This window comes from Labrus mixtus, chromosome 10, assembly GCF_963584025.1.
Source record: "Labrus mixtus chromosome 10, fLabMix1.1, whole genome shotgun sequence".
Taxonomy (NCBI): domain Eukaryota; kingdom Metazoa; phylum Chordata; class Actinopteri; order Labriformes; family Labridae; genus Labrus; species Labrus mixtus.
Genome location: NC_083621.1, coordinates 15,872,287 through 15,889,533, shown reverse-complemented (window position 1 = coordinate 15,889,533; position 17,247 = coordinate 15,872,287). Strand labels below are relative to the sequence as shown.

General features: G+C 46.7%; 1 protein-coding gene across 1 annotated transcript in view; it reads right to left on the bottom strand.

Moving 5' to 3' along the window:
• The window catches only part of slit3 (slit homolog 3 (Drosophila)), a 241,704-nt gene that overhangs the window by 203,040 nt on the left and 21,417 nt on the right, over positions 1–17,247 (bottom strand). Inside the window, exons 3-4 of the mRNA XM_061048549.1 lie at positions 14,647–14,718; positions 11,111–11,182 (exon numbers count right to left, since the gene is read on the bottom strand). Of these exons, the coding sequence (XP_060904532.1) occupies positions 11,111–11,182; positions 14,647–14,718 (144 nt within the window). The remainder of the gene's footprint in view (positions 1–11,110; positions 11,183–14,646; positions 14,719–17,247) is intronic.

Here is a 17,247-nt window from a genome sequence, read left to right as displayed (position 1 = left end):
TCTCTCTCTCTCTCTCTGCTGACTCTTTCATTTCCTCTCTCTCTCTCCATCAGTCTGCTCTTCAGTCTCCATCTGTCTGTCCGTCACACAGGTATTCTAAAGTCTCAGTTTCCACCAAGCGGTCCGGTTCGGTTCAGTTCAGCACAGCCGGGTACAGTAAACCCAGCCAACCGTACCCTTAGTCCCCGTGTCCACCTGTCGTTTTTCTCTGAGCGCCAGGTTCTTCTTTCAGTTGTTTCCAATGAGGAGAGAGCGTTTGCAGCACGAGGCAGCCGTTGGGAGACGAGCTCAGCTCCCAGCGTCTTTTTTTCCGAGCAGTCCTCTTGTTTTGTTCGGCCGCTCGGAGCGCTTCGAATTGAAAATCATTCAACTTTTCAGAAATAGGGTTAGGGTTCCCCGTATTTTTGCTTTCACAAAACATTGATAGGTTAGAATCAAAAAAACAAGTAGGATGGTATGGCTCTGTTGTTTTGGTACTGTTCTTAACTTTTGACGGTGGAAACGCCAATAAATGTGTAGTGTACCGGACCAAACGTGGCTTAAATGACCTTTATTCACACGGCTTCATCACTCAATCATTCTGTGCTCTTCTCTGTCCCCTGTCTTTATGTTAATAAATGCAACCTAAGACACACTTTAGACGTTAAACCGCGACATGAATCTGTAACAGTTTGAGTTATGAGGGTTCATACTCTCTCTCTCTCTGGTTTCCTCTAAGGACAGAACTTTCCTCACATGACGTCCTAAAGAGGATCTTTGGCGGCTCACTCTGAGGTTTTATCTGATGTTCTGAACTCAATATTTAATCTTCCACTTCAATCTGAACCCCAAAAACGTTATCTCAGACGGAGCAGCTGCATGTCCGTCTCACTTGTTCTGCGGAGCCGCCTTCCAGGTGGCACGCGGCGTTCAGTCTGATTTAGGCGTCGGGTTCAAGCTGCCAGTCGTCTTGTTGGCGGGCGTCTCTGAGTGCAGTGTGTGTTCTAAAGTTTCAGCCTCAATGTGGGGCCGATTAGCCATGTTTACACTTTGCATGTATCAGTTTATGTTTGTTATTTTGGCTTTTGACTCGTCTGCAGCGGTGTATGAACGGAGTAAGCACTTCCAGGTTTGAGGTGCAGTACGCTCTTTTTTTTTTTTTTTTTTTTTTTTGCCGTCATGTTACGCCACGGCAACGTAATGACAAACAGACTGGCGTTGATTCAGTCACAGTGTGCAGAGCTGCTCGGGAGGAATCTGAGCTTTAATGTCTGGGATAAAAGACGAGAAAATGACCGAAGGAGGATTTCAGCCTCAATTAGAATAGTCTGTTCCATTGATTTCACGTGCACTCATTACCGTGTTTTATCAGGTGTAACACGCCATCAGCAGGTACATGAGGGCGAGTTAGGAGGATCAGTAAGAGCAGCAAATTTTCTCTCGTTCTGAAAATCAGTCGCAACATCTGCAGAGTCCGGCTTTTTGGTTTCCTGTGACAGGAAGACGAATGAGGAGAGGAGAAAGGAGCGACAGCAGCGGCCTGTTTGTTTGTATGTCCCCACAACGCGTGGGTCCATGTGTGTGTCTGTTCTGTTTCTGTCATGTAGTGTGATATACGATATATCGCGTGTTTGCAGGTTATTCATTTGTGTGAGAGTGTGTGACTGTGATTACAACTGGAGCAATAATAACCGTCTGAGTTCATTTGTAACAATCAGACTTTTCTTAAACAGAATAAATCACAGGGCTCACTTCTGACACACCATGTAGTGTGTGTGTGTGTGTGTGTGTGTGTGTGTGTGTGTGTGTGTGTGTGTGTGTGTGTGTGTGTGTGTGTTTGTGAGTGTGTGTGTGTGTATGTGTGACATTGTCCAGTTCCAACCATGTCATCTGTGTAGCCATAATAATGGTCAACAATGAGCCTAGTAGCTATGTAGACCTCCCACAAAGACAAAATATCACACACACACACACACACACACACACACACACACACACACACACACGCACACACTCTTGAACGACTTCCGTTCACTAAATCCAAAAAGAGAGTCGACAACATGTCTCGGCTTAACGCTCAAGAAATGAACGCACATCACTCACACACTCACAGGTTGTGTCTGAAATCACACACACTCGTTCCCTCCTCCCTTCACAGGGAGCTCTCTGTAGGGGACTATGAAGTGCACTCATTCTGCTCAATGAGGAAAACATTTGGGACACTCCTCCGGGTGTGGATAATGACGTCAGGGGAATGAGCTTCACAAATATGGTATGATAATGTTCACTCAGAATCTTCCACCACTACAGGATGACAGGATGTTCCCTTCAAAGTGAGCTTTGAGGACATGCAGGTTCATATCTGATTAAAGCTATACAGCTGGATGAGTCAGATCCACAGCGCCAGATGTGTGAACTCACTGTGAGCTGTCTTGACATCTACACGTTTCTTTATCATCGCTGGAACTCTGACGAGCTCTGCAGATCTGAACTCCGGCGGCTGCTGAGCCTTTAAAGTCTGTTTCATGTGATTTCACTAAAATGAAACACCCACTTTCAACCTACATGACTCAAGTCCAGAGCTTTAATACGCTTCATTTCACTGTGAAGCTCATTGTTACCATGACGACGAGGTTGTTTTTGCCAGAAACTCGTTGTCCTCTGTCGACTCCATCACCAGATAAGGACGTCAGGATTTTATGATTCTGAAAACTCCTCGTTTCACTCAATAAACGAAAACCTCAGCTCTTAACATCAGTTGTGACCATAAACTGTAAATATGAATGTTTGAAGACGTCACCCGTCTGTTCCTGCAGGGGGCGCTGGAGTCCCATCGATGGCGGTCTCCATGCTGGAAATGCTGTCTCAGCCTAACTTTCAGTCAACCTAACGACAGGCTGACAGCTGGAGCTGAGGCGGGTTTTAAGCCTCCTGACAAACCGTTACACCGCGCCCACCTGTCAATCAGGTCAGCTACACGCCTTATTGTGAATAACTCTTATCCTTCATCAAATCAAAACTGATGAGTCATCAAAACATTCACCCCCCGTACGTATCGAGACATGAGCTAACCAGACTGTAAACATGTTAATCTCTGCTGTAAAAACAGTTTTTTTAGAATGGGTGTGTATGTAACTTCCTGTGCTTCTGCAGCCAGCCTCTAGTGAACACTCAAGGAACTGCAGGATTTTACACTTTTTACACCTTTATTGGAGAGACTGGACAGTGGATAGAGTCAACAATCTGGGAGAGAGAGAGAGAGAGAGAGAGAGAGAGAGAGAGAGAGAGAGAGTGGGAAATGACAGGCAGGAAAGAAGCCTCAGGTTGGATTTGAACCCAGGCCGCTTGGAGGACTACAGCCTCTGTACATGGGACTGCATGAACGACCAGGCTACCGGTACCCCCAGATTTCTGTTCTTATTTCCTGACTGTTTGCCTTTGCATCTGAGAAGAAGCCCGATAATGAAGACTGAGCGGCATGTGGGAGTCCTGGACAACATCTAAACTGTTGCAGACACACACACACACACACACACACACACACACACACACACACACACACACACACACACACACACACACACACAGCAGGGCTGCAGCACTTTCTTGGCCCCACACTGAGTTGTAGCTTTAATTTACTCTGACTGCACGTCCACATGTCATCTTACAGTAAATAACCTGGAAGCACCGACTGGAAGACAGACACAGTTTGATGACATCATCATAAGTCTACAGCATTCAAACTGTCGAAACTGTCTCAACTCAGGGAGAGCAGGGAAACATATATAAGCCTGATTTACAAAGTGCTGCATTTGTCTAGATTACCACTGAATCTTAAACTGACCCTCTCTTTGCTGCACAGGAGAAGAGTAAGTGTGCGGCACATCAGTGACCTGAAAATGAGGCTCCGTCCTCTACATCAGCGTACAACATGAATGTAATTACAGAGAGGAGGCATTCTGTTGGTTCAGCCGTCCTGACTTCAGTCACTGATTGAGTGGACTGTATATACGACCCCATTGTGCTTTTATTACTGAAACCCGCCCTCACAACACGTACACACACGCACAAATACACACACGAGCAGCCGCCAAGTTCTTAATGCATCCTTAAGGGAGCATAAAGAAAATCAGAAGTCCAATCTGTAAGAGGAGGAAAAAACAAGCCAAAAATAAACACGAGCTTCAATTATCTCAAAGTGCTGACTCATAGTTTCTACGTCCTCGTCTCCCATTCCTCGTTTTATTCTTCCTTTTCCTCTCCGCTCTTCTCTTCCTGTCCTCAACTGTCGCTCCAGCGTCCGCACATCCTTCATATTCAAATCCTTTATCTCTCTCTCTCTCCCCTACTCCATCCCTCTGTTCTTCCTTCTCCTCCATCCTCATCCCTCTCCTCCTCCTCTTCCTCCCTTCCATCCATTCTTCTTCCTCCTCCTCCATCCTCCTCCCTCTCCTCCTGCTCCTCATCACCCCCCCTCCTCTCCATCCTCCCTCTCCCCTATCCTGATCACCCCCCCTCCCTCCATCCTCCTCCTCCTCCCTCTCTAGATTTCCAGGGAACCGGGTCTGTTTTTGATTAGCGTTCTCATGTAAACCTAAATTGTGATTAAACAAACACTGTGTGAGTGCATTTGGCCCTGCATCAAGTTTTCCTCTCTCTTAAATACATACATACACACACGCACACGCGCACACACACACACACACATGTATTTAAGGAGACATGTACAAACAAATGCAGGACGTATACAAACATGTAGCATATTCAGACGCAAACAGAGACACAAATTACTAAACGATGTGTGCACATCTCGTATGCACACACAAACACACACACACACACACACACACACACACACACACACACAGCATGCTGTAAATTCATACGCAGATTGACCCTAATTACACACGTCAAGATATGCGGACTCAATTATAATCATGTATATCGCACAGAGACACACACACATGTAAATACAGCGTGTAAACAGATCAAGGCTAACGTCAGCGAGCTTTAGCTGTGTTTGCCCCCCCCACACACACACACACGCACCTTTATTTGCAAGTTTAAATAACTACCACATGCAGCCTCTGTGCTATTCCAGTGTGAGCGTATAAAAATTCTTTGCAATAACAAAAATAAAAGAGGAAAATCTACGGACCCCCGAACAAGCCTCCCACGAACATTTCATAGCTTAGGGCCCTGCGGCGAGCTAGCCGGCTAAAGTAGGCAGCTGAAAGGGAAAGGTGTTGCTGCTGTGAACTTTAAGACCTCCTGGTTGATGAATTCAACACTCGGGCTCGTTTAATCTAACACTTCCAGATAGAAAGACACACATGAGCCTACACACACACACACACACACACACACACACACACACACAAACTTCCTAACTTTTGGCCTATTGACAGCTCTCACAGCAGAGACAGACTTAACTTTAGAGGAATAAGAATTAAGACTCAAAACTGAACTCTGTTCAAAGCTAAACCCAGAGTAAGTTCTGAAGCAAGAAAAACCTCATTATGTTCCCGCTGCTCAAAGAGGGATTCTAGTCGAATGATTAACGTGAACGTGTCGAGCAGAAACATGAAGGGCCGATGTTAGAGCGGCCCAACGTCAGGACGAGTCTATGTTCACAGGAAGACAAAAGAAAGGGCTAAGCACTCGCTCGCTCCCTCTGCTCCTCCTTTGCTCTCTCTCTCTCTCTCCTGTCTCTCTGCAGCGTGTATTTATCTAAATATGTCGCTCTGCTGACGGGGCTGTGGGACTCGCACACAAAAACACACGAGCCACTAAGAGCAGCCTTATTTTAGATGAGCTCGGGTCAGGATCGCTCTGAGCAAATGTCTTCACTTTCCTGACTATGAGTGAATCTCCGTGAGGGGCCCTGTGGTGCAGCTCAACAATGGAGCCTACGGGCTTTGTGGCGCAGCATCGCACTGGATCACCCGCTGTCATCTTAAACCAACTGCTGTGTTTTCCATGTTTAGGAAGCAATGACGCCAAGAATGTAAGTATGATTGAAAAACCTGGTGGAAACATACACACTGTGTCCTGCAGTGCAGGGGCCTGTGGTGCAGCTGCATAGTGGAGCCCATTCAAGCCTCTTGTTGAAGCATCATGCCGTAACACACTGTGATCTCCAACCTACCTAAACATTATTTTCCATGTTTAGAGAGTAATTACTAGAAGTCAAATTGAATGTAAGTTTGATGGATAAACCTGTTGGAAACAAACACACTGTTTACTTCAGTGCATAGGCCCTGTGGTGCAGCTGCGTGTCAGGACCTACGAGCTTTGTGGTGCAGCTGCATACCATGGTTTCAACTTCTGAGTCATGTTTAATTATTAGAAAGTTCTGTCGTGGGCGTGTGGTTAAATAAAAAGTCTGCCCTGAACGAACACACACACACGCTAACACGCGCACGCGCACACACACACACACACACACACACACACACACACACACAAAACTGTGACTCTGCATCCAGCGCCTGTGGTGTTAAATCAGTTTGAGAGGTGGCGTGAGAGGTGTGTGTGTGTGTGTGTGTGTGTGTGTGTGTGTGTGTGTGTGTGTGTCTCTTATTTGTTTCTCGCACCCAGTGCCGTGAAAATCAAACAAAGCGCCTGGAGCCTAGTGACAAGAAAACAATAAACAGTTCCTGACGGCAACACAAACTAAAATCTATTTGTTGCGTTGGTGTGTGGGAGTGCAAATGAAAAAAGGAGAAAGAGGAGGGGGGGGGGGAAGAAAGTCAACGAGTAATCGGGTTCATGAGAAATAAGTGCTGACAATTTACGTTCACCGCTTACCCTTCAAGACCCCTACCACCAATCACAGCTGAAGCCTGGCCTGCAGCAGCCAATCACTGGACGTGCAGAGTCCGCCCACTTCCTGTAACACTAACCGCAGCATTCCAGCAGGTAAACTACAGCAGTCGCCTCTAAATGGACAATTAGCCAAGATTAAAGGAGAAGTCCTCGTCTTTCCCCATTAACTTCATTAGGAGGAAAAGACATCTCGAATGACCCCCGTGCTCCCTTTAGCCCCCCCTCCCCCTCCCCCTCCTCTCTCTCTCTCTCTCTCGTCCAGCTTCTTAGTAGGAGAGTTGTATTTACAGTAACTGTGGGAAGAGGACATCCAGGAGTTCACATCTGGGAGCTCCGATGAAACATCTGGAGGTTAAAGTGCGTTGCTCGAGTGGTGACCTAAAGTTGCCGAAAAGGTCAGCGTGCCCGTCAGAGCAGAGATTTACCCCGGCGTCCTTCTTTCTCTCACTCCTTCATCCACACGTTATTCTTTTCAGAAATGTGTGAAAAGCCGTTCTCCTGGATGGCCCATATTGTGTGCGAACATGTCGGGATTAACGGCTACATCGCTCTTAAAGACACTCTGACTGGATTAAATCCTTCCCCAGCATCCCGCCGGACAGGAACGCACTTTTTCTTTCCATTAAGCCTCCAAAAAAAAAAAAAAAAAAGTTTAGGGCTGAATGCCCGTCTGCTCGTGTCCCTGCTGTGAAGCATTTAGAGTTTGCAATAATAAAATCTGAAAACAATACACAGGAGTTTACGAAATGAAACAACAACGGCCACATTAGTAGACTGCTTCATCTTCACAGCTAGACAGCCGTTTTATTTTCTGTGTCTATAAATGTTGAAACATGGTCAGAAGTCAGCTCCTTCATTATGTAATGCTCAGAATCCGAGGCCCCGCCTGAGCTCCAGTGTTGAAGGAAGAGAGGAAATATCTGTCCGGTCTGACGTTACCCTCCTTCTTCTTCTTTGTTGCAGTCCTCTCCTCTCATGCAAACCAATCAACTGCAACCTGAGCTGCTCTAATGGGGAGGGGGGGGGGGATGCTGCTTCATGAGTATCACTGGCCGTAAACCAAAAAGCTGGGGGCCCTGCACGGCGCACACATACTCTGGCATACGTATAAAAGTCCACACAGAAAGCAGAAAGTAAAGATAACAGGATGAGGCTGAGCGTCGTCGTTATTAGACGGGAGACTCGCAGCCGTCGAGGTCACTTAGCAAAGCAAACCCCCGCCGATACTCTACAGCGTGCACCGACGCGCAAAAGACCACCGACTCCTATTTTCCATCCGACCTATTGTGATTTGTGCTTTTCGAAAAACAGAAATTCAGTGCTTAAACTGTGTGTGTGTGTGTGTGTGTGTGTGTGTGTGTGTGTGTGTGTGTGTGTGTGTGCAACCACAGTCTCTACAAACTGTGGGGGGACCCGACCACAGACTGCACACACTGAAGCCCACAGACTCCGATCCACCATCCATCTGTATCACCGGCACTATCTTTGTTTTCACTCCGCTCCCCCCCTTTCGAGAACCGTCAGGGTCAAAGACGTCCCACCTACCCCACCCCCCCTCCACCCCCCCACCCTCCTCTTCGATTTGACCGCCCTGAGAACTATTCGTCTTTTTGTCAAACACTTCCCGCTCAATCAGAACATTTTCCAATAAGACCCGAAGCCAACGCTTCAATTGTCTCAGCAGGATCCAGGACTCCGGGGTAGGATCCACTATCCATCTTGATACCTCTCGCTTTAACCTCCCACCCTCCCAAAACAGCAGAAACCCACCAACCCCTGCCTGCCCCCTTAATGCCGGTCCAGATCCTCGGCTCTCCCACCGTCTCCAAACCTCAAACCACACGGCTCTAATGGGGGGGTTAAGAGGTAATTCCTATCACACTGCCATCATTTAATATCTAACCGAGGCTGACAGAGAGGAAGGTTACGAACCCCAAACCAGAAAGCCACCAGTAAACCTCCCACCCCTCCCTCTGAGTCTCCTACTGGTCCTCCCTCTTCTTCTTCTTCTGCCTCTCTGTATTCCTTTTTTAACATTTACAAACTCTCCTGTCACCTTCTCGCGCTAAAGGAAATGAAAACACAGCGCTAAAAGTGTATGAAAAAAGAGATCGAATCCTTTTTTTTTTTAAATTTACTTTTGGGCTTTTTGTGCCTTTAATGTAGAGATAGGACAGTGGATAGAGCCGGAAATCAGGGAGAGAGAGAGCGGGGAACGGGAAAGGAGCCACAGGCCGGACCCGAACCTAGGCCGCCCGACCTCAGGACCTCAGCCTCCACACATGGGGCGTGCGCTCTAACCACTGCGTCCCCCTGTTCGAATCCTTTGAATGTCACCATACCTTTCAAAATACGTCAATGCTGCTTCCATTATTTTGCAGGAAACACAAAGTGAACCAGGATGTAAAGTCGATAAAAGTGGGAAAAAGAAAAGCGTCTGAAGCGCCGAGATGTTGAAGGAAAACTCTGTAAACAAACCTTGCTACCTGAGTCGATGCCAAGTCTGTAATTCGCTGAGAAAAAAACACAACGAATGCAAAAAAGGATCAAAAGTCCCGGCGAAGGAAGAGAAGGAGTGGAAAAGAGCGAAAAGAAAATCACAGGAGGAAACTCCAGACGCTGTAATTGAGATTGTGCTGATGGTGAAGCGGGGATATAAAGAACATGAGATTTATAATGTTCAGTTTGGAACACGTTCACGCTTTCCACTCGCTCACCGAGTCGACCGAACGCTCCACAGGGATCCATTATCGACCGGCGATAAATACGAGCCATCGAGAACAATTAGAGGTTTTATAGAAGAGAGAGCCAGGCGGAGGAGGAGATCGTCCGTCACTCATGAAGAAGAAGAAGACAAAGAGGTTTGAGTGAATGTGTTTCTATCTGTGTGTGATCCTGGAAGCCACAGTTGACGTAAATGAACAATCTGCTTTCAGCCTTGACAGTGAGCGTCGCTGTCTTCAGCAATACATCACACTCTGCCACAGATATATGAAACATGGCATCAGTCTGTCAGGAGGTTTGGACCGAGGTTTTAACAGCCTGCACCCCGCTGAGGGAGAATCGATCTTACTGTCACGGGGGATCGTATTAAGAAAGCTGTACAGGAAACGTTTATTTTCATCTCCATAAACTCCGATTCATATGACCAGTTTCACTTTCTTTGTTGTTTGTTATTGGACCACTTCACTTTGAATAGCATTGTGACCTTATTGAACATTTCTGATAATATTTTGCAGGAAGGTTTTCATTTCAATTTGTACATGTCGCTTTTTTCCTGACCTGAAGCTTCCACAAAGTCAAACACAGAAGAAGACTTTTTTTTTTTTTCCTTCAACAAAGAAAGCTTCTGCCTCGTGGAAATATTATAAAAGGGAGGACGAGAAGTGAAAAGTGTAAAGTCCCAGCGCTGGTATTCCCTATCCTTACACCTTGCAACAAACACAAACTCATGACACCAGATACCGTAGAGGGATTTGGGTTGTGCATGCAAAACGCACAGTCACACAAACACAAGGCATACAGTGAAAAGCAACCAAAAGGAAGGGACACACACTTTCCCTCGCGCGCACACGCACACACACACACACTCACACACACACACGACCACGCAGTGTGAACCGCTAGTTTCACTTGAAGGCGGCCCAACGCAAACAGCCATAAAGTTTAGAAAGGGTTTCAACCTTCAACCTGAACCGACACAGACTCAGCGAGGAGAAGACAAATAGAGAACCTGAGTACGGAAAGGGAGGCCGAGTGAGAGCACCAGCGGGACCCAAAGACACAAAGAGAAAGAGAGAGAGGGAGAGTGTGTGTGTGTGTGTGTGTGTGTGTGTGTGTGTGTGTGTGTGTGTGTGTGTGTGTGTGTGTGTGTGTCTGGGAATGTGAGATGAAATAAACCAAAGAAGGAGGGAAAGTGGGAGGCTTCTCTGCATCACTTTGACCCGCTCGTACACTCTGGGAAAACAACATATTCAGGAATAAAAGAAATCCCATACAGGTCCAAGCTAAACATTCCCTGCAGGCACACTTTCACTTCCTGAAAATCACACACACACCTGACAGTCTTTTTCACCTCTCGACAGGAGACACAGAGCGGCGCTGTGTCACCTGCCGCGGGACTTGAACCCTCAACCCTGGATAAAAGTCCCGACATTGCACCGTGGCTGTGTTTTCAAATGGATCGCATGACACATCAAAAGAGACAGAAACGAGAGGCAGGGGGGGGGGGGGGGGAGAGAGACTGCGAGATATTTGGGGGGGGGGGGAAGAGAGAGAAGAGCAAACATAAATGTGTACTCACAGTCGTCCGAGTTTGGGGTTGGATTGGAAGAGAAGCTCTGGGAGGACCTGGAGTTTGTTTCTGTTCAGGCGACTGTGGGGTTAAGAAAAGGTAAAAAAGTCAATAATGTTTTTATTGGAGAGAAAAGTTCAAGAACACGCTCAAACATCTCTGACCCTCGCTCCTCCATCGATGTACCTATCACCAACCAGGCGGCCGCATCACCTTCAGGGTCAGCAGGTTTTTTCCGGTTCAAAGGTCAAGCTCGTGTCTGTTTTTCCTCCAGGTTATCGTGATTTGTGGCGTGTGTGTGTGCGTCAGTCACTAGCTATAGCGCTGCAAGCTCTTTAAATAGTCGTCACAATCATCCTTGCATGTGCTTTGACCAGGGGGGTGAAAGGTGGAACCAGTTTAGGGATCCGCTTATTGGAGTTTGCACCCTGTAAATCTGTGCAAATAAGTCAAAAAGACACAGTGCTGGCTTCTCCTACAACAATGCAGCAGCCAGTATGTCCTCCTTCTAACTTTAGATTCTGGTCCTGAATGCTCTGGATTTGTTTTGACCAGAGAAGGTAGGCGGTTTTAAGACACCCCCACACGGCCGTTTTGGACGCCCCTCGGTTTGCCAGATATGAGAGCAGTTATCAGGTCAAACCAACAGGTGTTGCAGCGATGGAAGCGGGCAAGAGAAGTGGTTCAGATAGAAGTGATTGTACCCGACCTAAAAAGCCTCTGCATGTTTCTAATAAGCTCCACGAGCAGAAACGTGCTCAAACTAGAATCAATGTTGGAGATGCTTTTGAAAAATGGAGAGAGGTTAGAACGCAGAAAGGTTTACAGACCGATGCAGAGCTGGATAAACACTGAAGCTTCAGTGTCCACCACATGGCAACCTGCGTGAACATCGACTCTAGAGAGGAGGGGGCGGGGGGAGAAAGCTCTCTATGATGTTTAGTATTGTGACTGCAGTACCCATTTTAAACACTAGGTGTCAGAGTTGTGTGTGTGTGTGTGTGTGTGTGTGTGTGTGTGCGCGCGTGTGCAGACGCAGGGTGTGGTGTGCTGCAGCAGAGATAGAGGAGGACAGTGTGACTGCAGGGAGTGAAAGTGTTATCAAGCTACCAAAAGCATTCTGCTGAGAAACGAGGCGTGGAGGGGAAAAAGTAGAGGGGGGGGGGGGGGGGGGGGGGGGTCAGGGGGGTCACGGAGTAGTATCTGTGCTGGAGAAGACGCAGACACCAACCTTTTCACCCCGCTGATAATGATAATAAGATCCTGACTTTCACTCCTGTGTTCCCCCGATGGAAAGAGAGCAGCAGTCCAAGAAGAGATCTCCTCCATTTGAAATAATTGACCCCTGCTCCGAGAGAATAACTGCTCGTACCTAAAGTGAAACACGTGATCGGCTTCTATTACACTTATGAGTCACTTTAAGACGCCGGCTCACAAATCTGCCCCCGAGGTTGTTGTTTTTTTTTTAAAGGATTCCTTTGTGTATTTCTTACAAAATAATGACGAGTTCACTTTGAAATAACACCAGGCCACAAGTTGATGGCCGCTATATATTTAGAATTTTGGGAAATGGCCGCTAAGAATCAGAATCAGATCCAGCAGAAATGGTCCAGAGACTTTAGACAAATAATCTCAGAGGCAGGCCAAAAGCTCAAAATCCAGAAATGGGATCTATTTTTGTTAGGAAAACCAAATAAAAAAAACACTTTGCACTGCATAAACCTTATTCTCTTAGCAAAACGTCGACGTCTTAGACCTCTTAGGAGACTAAAGAGCTGCTAATTCGTTCAAAATTAACCAATAAGATGAACTCTCCATATTTCATGTTTTGACTTACATGAATCCCCTCCCCCCCCCCGTAAGAGTTGACTCCATGTTTTTCACATTGTGACGCCATAAATCACACGGGCTCAGCATCGAGACCTCTCGCCCCCGACCTTTCACCCTGACAGGCGGAACATCAGAGGAGCTGTCAGCTAAGCATTTTAAAAAGCATTTCACTATCAGAGGAGTCAAAACATTCAGGAGCCTCATGCTCCGAGTCCCAACAGCCAACCACCTCAGCGACTGAACGACGCGATGTAAAAGAATATACAGCGTTATTTTCAAACAAGGCTTAGATCAATGAAATGCTCCTCGGCCTCGACCTTTGACCCCGCCCCCGACACAGCGCGTTAAAGAGCCTTTTAACACCGCAGCAGCCTGTCACCTCTCGCTCTCTCTATCAGACGTGGGATCTTCATTTAGAGAGACGCACATGTTGCCGCCACTCAAGAGTCATCTGGCCTTGAAGTCAGTGACATCATGACTGTGAGAAAACATCTGTGATAGCAAAGCGTGCTTAAGATCCTCTGATTCTTCGCATGGACCTGCGTCTGCACTCACCACATCATGAGGGAAACGAAGATTCTCAGGCATGATGCTCCGATGTAAACACGTTTGGCATTTTGATTTCTGCTCGTTAAAAAAGCCATTACTCAGTGCTGGTTGCTTCCTGACCCCACAACAATTTTTTTCTCATAGTCCACTGCACAGCTCCTACATTGCACCTTTTGTACATTTTTATTTTTATTTTTTAAATATTTTCTATTTTACATTTTTCAAATTCTATTTTATATATTGTAATAGCTTCTTATACTATATTATTTAAGTTGTTGCTAGTTCTGCTTTATTTCCTTGTTAATTGTTTAGCACCAATACACCAAGTCAAATTCTCAAATGTGTCAAAATGTGTAAATGTACTTGGCAATAAACCTAGATTCTGAACTTTTGAAGAAGTGTCCGACAGGTTTAGCCTCCATGTTTTATGACATAAATATTCTGTCCAAGAAAAAAAACAATCTGACACACAGCCTGAACAGATTCATCAATGAAGAATGTTTTCAGCTCCAGTCAAACTGACCGTGAATCTAAGACTGTGCAGAAACTTAAAATGATGCTCTCATCAGCTGCAGCTACACGCGTTGTGATTGGCCGTCTGAAACCAGGTGATTTCCTCCGGCAGAGGCATAAACATACAGGTGTGTGTGTCTGTGTGTGTGTAAATGTTGTGTTGTGCACTCACACCTGGAGTCTGTTGACTAGGGCCTTAGTGTGAGCTGAAGGACACACACACACACACACACAAACACACACACACAAACAAGCATGAACGCCGAACAAGGCGGGAAAAGTGACAAATTCCTCGACTGTGTGTGAAGTGGATGGACTCCGATGACATTCAGGCACACTCTGTGTGTGTGTGTGTGTGTGTGTGTGTGTGTGTGTGTGTGTGTGTGTGTGTGTGTGTGTGTGTGTGTGTGCGTGCGCACAGAATGGACAACAGCAGGTCACTGTGTGTGCATTTGAAGTCGTGGTTAAATGTGTGTGAGTGACTTTGTGGACCCTGGGAGAACATGGGTGCATGTTTTTGGCACACTCGGGTGTTCATGTGTTGCTTCCTGGTTGGTGTCCGCGAGCATTAAGCGACCTGAAGTTAGCATGAGCTGTTGTCTCGAAGTAGCAGCGAGATATATATATATATATATATATGATGGTACACTTACAGTCTCTCAAGCAGCCGGAGGTCTTGGAAGGCTCCTCGCTCGACTACAGTGATCTGGTTGTCCTCCAGGTGACTGTGGAGACGAACATGGAGACACAGAGAAAAGGACAACAGATGTTTATCGATGAGATTATTCACAGAGACATATTTACATGAGTGAGCAGAAAGGGAACTAACAGTGAGTATCAAAAGAGGCCAAATAAGTCTCATGTGTAATATAACAGAGCTGCAGCAGACATTTCAAACTCCAGAGGTGGAACTGAGGGAGATCTTTGTAGTTAGGGTTACACATGTGCAGCCAGGCCGAGCTGGAGGTTCGCCGTGAGAGGAGAAGCAGCAGATAAATCTCCTGATGTGGACGGAGGCGCTTCAGCCGCAAAGCCAGAGAGAAACTTAGAGATCTTCAAACATGGAAGGAGACACTCGCACATTTTTAAGGCAATTGTTTAAACCACAAGAAACAAGAAATCACTGCATGGAAGAAAAAAGAAGAAAGGACCTGGCATGAAGCGAAGGTTTAAAAAGTCAAAGAAGCTCAGCATCTCACCAATGTCACGACGAAGTGAGCCAAAACAAACACTCAACAACCCGTCGCTCTCCCACCCCTCAGACGAGATCTCCCCTCCACGTCTCCTCTGCAGTGTGTGTGTGTGTGTGTGTGTGTGTGTGTGTGTGTGTGTGTGTGTGTGTGTGTGTGTGTGTGTGTGTGTGTGTGTGTGTGTCATGTTTTGGGGCAATCTAAGGTTTTCCAGACGGGACAGAGTTAAGAAGAGAGAGAGAGAGAACCTCTTCACTGATATGTGTGTTTATGTTATCTGTCGGAGAAAGTTAAGAGTGACATCTTCTAAAAGAAGAGGAGGAGGAAGAGGAGGAGGAGGAGGAGGAGGAGGAGGAGGAGGAGGCTGTAACACTATAAACGAAAAAATGAGGATAAGTAGAATAGGTCAACTTTAATGATGTCCAACCCAGAAGGTCATAAAGCATGCAGCGGTTAGTGAGGGGTTTCACATTTATATCAAACTATCAAATGAACATATCGGGGGAAACTGCAAACATCCAGCAAGCTGGGACCAGTTTAAAAAAACTCACACGGAAACCTGACGACAGCAGGAGGAGAAACGTCTGATTCCTCAGCTAACACAAGCTGACAGGTGCAAAAACAAAGTGCGCTGACGATGCACAGAAATGCACACACGCAGGCACTAATGTGCAGTGTCAGATTTGTGTGTAAACACGCGGGGAGTAAACACAGGTAAAGCGTTCTGCTTTGGTAGCAAACATACCCAAACACACGCGTAAACAGAGCACAGGCCGGACTCCAGCACATCAGTCATTCTTCACAGAGCAGCCAGCGTCAGAGCAGCGTGCTGTTCCACGCTCGCTGCAGCAGAGAGTATCGCTTCAACCAGAGCGACGGAAATCAAGACTTGGAGTAATTGTTGAAACGAGGGATTTTCCGCACGCTGACTCAATGTATGAAGACGAGGAAGGCCAAGGCGTCTACAGCCAAACACATGTTGTGTGGAGTCGATGCTGGCACGCCGCTCAGATGAGGTATTGTTCGTAGATCGCTATGTATCAGGCGGCGAGATGGAGAAACAGGGAGGAGACATGTTTTTATGTCATCTGGTGTGTCTGATAACTCTCTCCTCAACAATATAACAACCATTATTAAACGCACGATGACATCACGCTACCTTATGGTGCACTCGGAGCACTTGGCCCGTGCAGGAAACGAGGAAACACTTCAGGGGATATTAACTTCACACGCTGTTGACGCACAACGGGTGAAGGTGGAATTAACTTTCCAAGGCCAAATGTTCAATATCAAGTTTTCACCTACATCCAGATTTGTTTGGAGTTACTTCTCCACAATCTGGAAGAGATCTCGGGATGTGAGGCGGCCAAAGATATCAGGCGAAGTGTTGTGCCTGCAGAGACGAGCCTGCGATTACAGCGAGATGATGTGACGCTCCGATTCAAGAATATTCGGGCCGCTGGATGAGGTGACACGGTTTGGGAAGGAAAGCTGTGCTGTATGTTACATTGGATTAAAGCCTGCAGTCAGATTCAAAGGCTTTAGGGCTCGTGTCCACTGACGACCTTTTTTTTTCCCCACTTGCAGCGATTATTTTTTATTCAAGAGTTTTCAGCGCTCAGCGTCCTATCTGGCAGTTTCCACATTCCGCAGCGCGTTCACTACAGAAGCAGACCCAGTGGGGCAGGGTGCACGCCATTGGACGGAGGAAAACCCACAGCGGTAAGCTTACTGATCAAACTGTCAGTCAACTTAAAAAACGCCCTCAGCATCAGCCGTTTTTGTCACAGCGCTCACAACAACCTGTTAAAAACAGTTCAACTTTCGGAGCAACGCTGTACTCGTCAGTGTCACTTTTCCCTCACCAGCCAATCAAAATCAAGAAGGGGCGGGGCTCCTGATTTCAAATTTGCCGACCACAATGGCGGAGTAGAAAGTCATCCTTTTTCCTCGCACGGTTTATCTCCTCTTGTTTTTATGAATAGGCTACAATTCCTAACTACAGTTTTTTTTGCTCAGAGCGATTTAAAACAGACATCGCGGTCTCTACAGAGGGAAGCGGAA